Source organism: Drosophila hydei, unplaced genomic scaffold, assembly GCF_003285905.1.
Source record: "Drosophila hydei strain 15085-1641.00,03,60 unplaced genomic scaffold, DhydRS2 tig00000001-arrow-pilon, whole genome shotgun sequence".
Lineage (NCBI taxonomy): Eukaryota > Metazoa > Arthropoda > Insecta > Diptera > Drosophilidae > Drosophila > Drosophila hydei.
Window position 1 is genome coordinate 6382451 of NW_022045643.1, and position 8551 is coordinate 6391001.

At 40.2% G+C, this 8551-nt stretch overlaps 1 protein-coding gene across 1 annotated transcript; it reads left to right on the top strand.

Annotated features, from left to right (window-relative positions):
- Window positions 1-225: 225 nt before the first annotated feature.
- On the top strand, window positions 226-5729 carry LOC111591868 (zinc finger protein sens). Its single transcript, XM_023303750.2, has 4 exons — window positions 226-376; window positions 1322-2397; window positions 4575-4725; window positions 5387-5729. Exons 1-4 carry the CDS (start codon window positions 226-228, stop codon window positions 5608-5610), a joined length of 1602 nt encoding a protein of 533 aa, XP_023159518.2. The 3' UTR covers window positions 5611-5729.
- Window positions 5730-8551: the final 2822 nt, after the last annotated feature.

The window sequence follows — 8551 nt, forward strand, 5'->3', positions numbered from 1 at the left end:
CAAAGATCTGTTACCAAAAATTATCAAAGTTAGTAAATAATTCGAGCAATTCAAGCGATCTTTGTGTTCGTGTCTCGTCTTCAAATTGTTGTCAAGTTTTAGTTTGAAATAAACAAGAAAACGAAAAAAGAATTTGAAAATTTTGTTGGCCACATTTAGCCAAGTGTTTTTCGGAAAGTGCTTAACCAAAAAGGTCTATAAGAGCCAGTGCCTAAGGCCAACAAAATGAATCATTTGTCGCCGCCGCCATCGCCGCACTCGCAGCCCAGTCCAGCGGGCTACGCCGGTCCCACTCTGGACAAGCAATGGATGCAGCGCGCCTCGGCCTTCAATACGGTTATAGCTTCGGCTGCCGCGCAAAAGCTTAACAATCGAGGTGAGTCGATCGACGGAAGAGGCATAAATCTGTGAGATGGCCTACAAGTAGATCTAAGACAATTTTGTAGGGAGGTAAAAGTTGAGATGAGCCATATTTAAGGCGTTATATGGTGTCTAAACAGAAGTTCAGCAGAGACGCCTTTAGAAGGCTTTAAATATTAGGAGAAATAGTCTAAGATATGAGCGTTAAGCACGCCTTAGTAGTATCTAGAACTTGTGATGGCTAAAAGAAAAATGTATAAAAATATGCCTAAAATAGCAAATATTTGGCTTAAAATATTTATATAAAATTGAGTGAATATTAAATGTGACTTAAAGCCTAACCAATTCCAGAGAAATACTTACAAAATACTATAAAAAGCTAAGAAAATCATTTCAACAGCTTAAAGATTTAAATCTCTCGGGAAATAAGTCTTACCGAACGCTTTAAACTTTTCAAGGAAATGCTTAAGGCATCAGACTTAAAATATCTAACATTGGAATTATATTAATAATCGGTAAAAAACCTTTACTTTATATCTTATATGAATGTTAATAAATTTTATGTATTCACAAACGTTAAATATTTTTTTAAATATTTCGAATTCATAATTTAAATATTTCAAATTATTTTTAACACATGAAGCTTTGAGATATTTCATAAAATATTGAACGCTTATGAAATATATGAAATATTTAGAAAATATATAAAATGTTTATAAAATCGTAATCATTTCTAATTATATAAAAGGGTTCAGTATTTTATATAATAGCTTATGTCATATAAGAAAATCCTTTAAATTTCAACTTCAACGTTTTCCATCACAATTTCATTCTCAATCCTCTACAAATAAAACTAATGAAAGCTTGATGATATTTTCATCAATCTCAATTTTTCTTTAAGCACATTCCCCCTTCATACATACATACATATAGCCTAACTATATCTCTACTTCTCCCACAGATCTGCCCTTTCTTTACAATCCGCTGCTCTACTCGAGCGCTCTGCTCTGGCCGCAATTTCTGCTCTCCTCGGCCTCGGCATTGGGCACGCCCCTAACGCCTATGACACCCAAATCGCCCGCCTCCATTGTGCTTGGCCAGCGTGATCGCGACTACGCCTTAACGCCCGAAAAGGAGCAGGAGCTGCAGCACAACAGCAGCCGCAGCAGCCATGTGCTGCTGCAGCAGGATGAAGATATGCCACTGAATTTAAGCACCAAGCAGCGCGCCAGATCCGTTTCGGATCAGGATCATGATCACAATAGCAGCAGCAGCAGCAGCAGCAGTAGCAGCCTGAGCGGCGGCAGCCTCAGCCTCGATGAGCGGGAGCAGCCACTGCATCTGACCACGCCGCCTCCTTTGAGAGCTGTCAATCTGAAGACTGTCAATGCTGGCACGCCCTCGCAGCAGCGTCGCTCGCAGGGCAACATCATCTGGTCGCCGGCATCCATGTGCGAGCGCTCCACGCGGCACGAAGCTGCAGCAGCAGCAGCAACTGGAGAAGACTTTGAGGAGCAGCAAGTGGATCCCATAGTGCGCAAATTCAAATACGAACGTCGCTCAGCTGCCTCCATATCGTCGCTGCAGTCGCCGTTGTCCTCGACGAGTGTCGCACAGGACCTGGACTTTGAGACGGCGCAGCAGCAGCTGTACGCACATCGCAGCGCTTTCATGGCTGGTCTGACTGGCAACAATCTGGAGCTGCTCACACAGCACCTTAAAACACAGCAGCAGCAGCAGCAACAGCAGCAGCAACAACAACAGCAGCAGCAGCGGGTTAAAGCCGAGTCTGAGGCTGAGCAGGAGAACAAACGTTCGGCAGCAGCTCTCATGGGTCTTGTGGCAGCCGCCGAACTGGGCTACATGCGTAATCAACACCAGCAGCAACACACGACTCAGCATCAGCAGCAACAGTTGCAACAGCAGCAGCAGCAGCAACATCCTGATTCGACGGCCACAGATGTTGCGCGTCGTTCGTCCTCCTCATCGTCGTATCAAGGCGAGTGCGAGGAGAAACGCAGCGGCAGAAATTTTCAGGTAAGCCAGACGGGAAGTTAATTTTTTCCACTTTTTCTGGTCTTGTTTTTGGTCAAAGTCGAATCAGAGTTAAAAGCGGAAGTGCAGAGAGAGAGGCAGAGAGAGCATTCAGCTATAGCTACTGCTATCTGAAGTATCTGCCATAAATCTTAGAAAAGTAAATCATAATCTGTAGACTGTCAAAGCCTTGTCCTTGTTGCTAATGACCCTATCACGTGACATCAGCTCGAGTCCTTTTCAATTCGCCTGCCGTAAGTAGTAAATTCATTGCATAAGTCTTCAGCATATATCTGGCATATCGCTTGCATTGCGTGTCTGTCTCTCCCGCTCCCCCTCTCTACCCCCTCCCTCAATTTACCCGTGTTAATTGTTTCATATTTTCGAAGGTCCTGTCGCGTTTTAATTGCTCTGCCCACAGTTTGTCCACCCAATTCAATTTGGGAAAGTGGCACAGCACAATATCATGTCATAAAGAACACAAACTGTTTGCTTTTTATATATATATATATATTTCATTCGAACTCTTCTATGGAAATTCAATTAGGCACAATCGAAATCACGCAATTAGTTAATCAAATAATTTTGATTATTTTCCCAAAAGGGGCGGAGAGCAGGCAAGACTCCCCTCTGAAGATTTATGCATATAAATGACGCCTTCAATGCTTTGGGCTCAATCGTAATTGTCGTTTTGTTCGAGGGTCTCTTAAGCATATTCATTTTTTGCCACATTAGGCAGAGAGGGCACACGACCAAGGCATGTTATTTGAGCTGCAGTTGGCCGGGCTCGGGGCATGGTCATGCTCTGACTACCCCCGCTGTCAGTTTATGTTTTTATCAAAGGCACTTCAACACCCGCGACAGGCGGCTACGCTTTCACACATTTGCCGAAGGAATGAGCGGCAGAGTTTTTGGCTCTCTCTCTCTTTCTCTCAGGTGAAATGCGATAGCTGAGTCGAAAGGGTTTCCAGACATATGGTCGAAACAGTTGCTCGAGTCCTGGACGCAGGCGCATTCATATTTCTTCTTGGCTCTGGCTTTTTTGTAAGTCTTTACATCTGCTGTTGTTCATGGCCCACCCGGCCTGGCCGACTTGGCTTGGCTTGACTTGGAGTCTGAGTCTGAGTCTGCGGCTGCGGCTGCGGCTGAGTCATGTATTTGGGGTTTCTACGCGAGAGTTTTGCCAACTTCCGTTACGTTTTCGAGTTGAGCAAATTGACATTATGGCTCAGACTGGGGCCGTAACAATGGGCCAACTAATTGGAGCTCTGTCTAGGCATGGATACAGCTCAAATGCAATCCACAAATAGAAAATCCAAAAGCAGAAAAAAAAACTAAAATAAAAATTGTTTTTTTTTTCTTGTATACCTTATTTTGTTTTTTGTTGTACTTTTTTGTTTTTAAGCAGCGCACTTGTGTCAATTGACAGTATGCGTAGGTTTTCGAAAGGTTTTTCTCATTATTAATAATTTTTTTTTGTGTTTTGTTTTTCTTATAAATGTCACACACGTAGCCGAGGCGGTTGGGAATGGGATTGAGTTGTGTCAATGCGGGAGCGACAATGTTTAGATACTGTTGCATGTTGCAGCCAGACAAACTGTGCAAACATTTAATCTCCTCGTTGCGAAGATGTTACGAGGCGAAGACCAGACCCGTTGCCCAGTCCTCGATACCCAATGCCCCCACAGCTGTGTTTGGCTTACAAATAACAACAGACACACATATTTATATATATATGTATATATTTCGTATATATATAGCTTAATAATATTTTGTCATCTTGAAGAAATGAATTTCACTTGAGATTTAACATTGAGTCGGAGCTGAGCTGCTGCTGCTGCTGCTGCTGTTTGCATAGCTGTTCCTTAAAAATAAACGCGAAAAACTTTATGATAGACTGCCACGCCTCCCGCTGCCTTCTCCCCCCCCTCTCACTCTGTGTCTCTTGCCAGTCAGCCATATTGTCTAGCACTGCCTGTGGGTTTTACCCTATTTATAAGCACCTGTGAATAAATATTTGCACACTCACAAATCTAGTTTAATTCATAAGTATTTAGCACACACATTATTATTTTGTTTGAGATTTTATTTGCCGCCAAATTCGTTGGCCTTTCAGGCTGTTCAAATACGACTAGGTTATTTGCTCTAACCCGCTCCAATTCGGCTTTCTTTTCTTGCAGTGTAAACAGTGCGGCAAATCGTTTAAGCGCTCCTCAACACTATCCACACATCTGCTAATACACAGCGATACCCGGCCATATCCCTGTCAGTATTGCGGCAAGCGATTCCATCAGAAGTCCGATATGAAGAAGCACACGTACATACATACGGGTAAGTTCACTCTCCCTCTCTCTCTCTCTCTCAGTATCTATCTCTATCTCTATCTCTTTCTGCTATTTGCATATGTGATAAGCAAGCTTTGTTTGTGAGCTGTCATAGCTGTTGACCCACATGAAACTAACTTTGGCTTGTGCTAAAAGTTAAGAGACAAAGGGTTGCTAGACTATATATGAGCTAGATTATATATGAAATAGACTGTATACTATAGTCTGAATACGAGCTAAACTATATATGGATATGGATATAAGAACTTGAATTTGCTTGTAGTGCATTTAGTCTATTCTCTGCCATGTCCTTGATCAATTGAAAATATTTGATTTCACATAAAGTGTATATATAAAGAATATATATTTAAACTCTATATGTATAAATCTATCTAAATACTGTGCAAATGTGTCAAGCGTAAACGAACTTTAACAGCTCTTTGCATGTCCACCCTAATGTGTGATTTGAGCCACCCTCAAACGGCAAACGCTCGTCGATGTTTATCAGCTTTCAATTTGTCTAATTGCTTAAAATGTAGTAAAGCTAGACAATTAATAAGCACCTTCTCTTCCCACTTTCTCCCCCCCCCCTCCCCCCTCTCTCTCATTCTCTCTCTTTGTATAAATTTGCTTTCATTACAATAATTGTTTTTTATTGATTTGCGCAGGTGAGAAGCCGCACAAGTGCACCGTCTGCCTGAAGGCCTTCAGCCAGAGCTCCAATCTGATCACGCACATGCGCAAGCACACGGGCTACAAGCCCTTCGGCTGCGGCCTCTGCGATCAGTCCTTCCAGCGCAAGGTGGATCTGCGACGTCATCGGGAGAGTCGCCACGAGGAGGCCGCGCCGTCCATGCCCATCAAAATGGAGGTCAGCAGCAGCAGCTGCTAAGCAGCAGCAGCCAAAACACGATATGTAAATAGAAATACTCATGTATTTCACCTATGGGATGAGACACCATCCGAATCCAGTGGACCCTAAGCTAAGAATACCAGTTACCACCAAGTTGGCACGCCTGCAAATGCAAAGTCGTCTAAGTCGTTGCTATGAAGCCAAAGTTTGTTTTGTTTAGGCAAGCGATAAAAAAAAATTTAAATTAATTTAAATATATATTGTTAAGCGAGACGAGGACATGCTCCTCGCGCACTAGTTACTGGCTAAGTTAATCTCTGCTCAATCTTAGATTTAAGCTCTGTAAATACACCCAAAAAACAGAAGACTTTTCTAGCTCTATCTATAAGCATATATTATGTAGGTAACTAAATATTATTTAGATCTAAGCTAACATAATTTATTTCATAGTTAATGTTTTTTACATCTTTTGAATTTGTTTTTCTTTTTGTAACCCTAAATACCAAATCCAAAATTGGCAAAGAAAACGCAGCTAAAAGTACCAAAGATCCCAACAACAACAACAACAACAACAATTGGCATAAAGCGTCATTTATTATTATTATTATTATTATTACTATTATTTAAAGTTTAGCGCAGTCCTTGTTTTACTTACGACATATTTATATTTACTTAAATTATTTAAGCCCCATTGAGAACCTGATCTATTTATATGAATGTATTAGCTCTTAAGTTTTTCCATGACAATTCTTTATAATTTATAAAAATCATTTTCATTTTGTATTTAGCTATGTTTAATTGTATTTTTTTGGCGAAAATAAAGTTGAAAGCTAAAGAAACTTAAAGAATTTTGCTGTTATTATTTAAAAATTGTTTGTTACATAAAATAAATATTAAATATTTATTGGGATAACAATTTAGAGCTTTTTTTAGCTATTGCGTTAAGTTCTTAATGAGCTAAGCAATACTCAATTAAATACAGCTAGAAAGAAACATTCTTAGATAGTTTTCACTTGACTAAGAGATCTTCGAGCAGTCAGACTCCGGTTCTAATTGGGACAACTTTATGTATTTTTTACTATTTTAAATAACTTTTTAAAGTTTTGAACTCATCTTAGACTATTTTTAGTATGTTTACTATTCTCAAATACTTTTTTAGTATTTAGAAATGAAATAGACTTTATTCTTAATAGAAAGATTAACCTCTAGAACTTAGCTTGATTTTTTCTAAACTTCGTTACAGTTACAGCTATTCCAAAGCTCTAAATTATTATTATTATTTTATCAAAATATTTAATCTCATAATCATTATTAGGGATAGTTAAATTTATGTATAAGTAAATACATATAAATATTAAAAATATTCTAAACATTCTTTGCACTTCAGTAGGTCCTCAGCTGATTAATAAAAATTCCTCAGCAGAGCTCATAAAATGCTTGGAATGTCCTCTATGCAGCCAAGCCTTAAGGGGCTGCAGCTCAGGTGTCCTTCATTTACTCAAATATTTGCAGATCTATCAATTTGCTTGTCTCTATTAGTGTTAAATGCATTTGTAGCAAGGACGAACTCTTCGAGCAGCTGAATTGCTGCGGCAACATTTTGTTACAAATTGTCCAAAAATGCTCCAAATATGTTTTGCGTTGTTTTTGTTTTTGTTTTGTGGGCAGACGAAAACCTGATTTTATAGTTAAATTTCTGCACGTCGCCAATTGGGACTGTGGGACTAAGGGACTGGGGGACTGAGTGCTGCTCCTGTTTTCGGGTGACGCGGTGATCTTTGATCTTCGCTCATTGCGGTATGCTAGGAATGAGCTTTGTAAAACGCCGCATTACAAGCAGCAGCCGCAGCAGCATTTTCCATTCTGGAAAAGAGACCAGACGATCTGGAGGCGAGCGGGCGACGCGATCGGGCATGGCAAAACGCCAATAAGTGTTCGAAGATCCAGCTAATTGCGCCCGAGAGTTGACTGTGGGCAATGGCAGTGGCAATGGCAATGGCAGAGGCGAGCAGTGAGTGAGATCGGGAGCGATCATCATCGGCGATCACTGATCGCTGCAATTGCCGGCCAACAAGCGAATGTCAATGCGTTTTGCGGCACTTTAAAACGCCCGAAATGAAGTTTGGCAGTTTACAAATCACCGACTCCGGGTCCCCACTCTCATTATCGCCATTCATCTGGTGCTCGCAATCAAAATCAGCGAACATTTGGCAAGGATTTCACTTTGGCTGCCTTCTGCCTGTGCAGCGCCTCGCCACTTGTGCCTTGTGGCATGCAACAAATTGATCGAAAATTGACAAAATATTGGCCAGACAAAAAATGAGAACAGCATCATTCGGCAGCGGTCGAAAATATGCAGTTCAATTGCATTGACGGCTGCAAACAACAAAAAAATTCAGCCCAAGGACCTTGGGGCAAGTGCCGACAAAGCGATAAATTGCAGATGAGACTGTGCAACGTAGCCACTCCACTAGCTCAAGTATTTCATAAGCGAAAAGAGACGCATTTACCGTGACAAGAATTTGCCCGATATTAGAATATTTATATTTATACAAAATTAATTGAAACTCCGAAAATACAAAACAATAAGAAGAAGCTCTGAACTCTGTGTTTTTTATAAAAATCAGCAAGTGTCTGGGTCTCAGTCAGGCTCAGCATATCCTGACCTATAACAGTCTAGCAGGGAAACAAATTGAGAGGCATAGAAATAAGCTTAAGAACTTAATAAATATTGAAACAGAGCTGAAATGAGACTAGATAGGTTAATCAGGGGCTTTCTACTCAAAGTTGAGAAAGAGATTAAAATAATTTAACGAAATAAAAAATGAAAACACTTTTAGCTCAGTTGAAACTAAGTTGAAGTTATCATTAGAAAAATTTGTAAAAATATATTATAAATTTATACCTTTAAAACAAAAATAAAAAGCAATTTTTTAAAAGATTGAAGTCTACCTATAAATTATTCGAATTTTTTAAATAT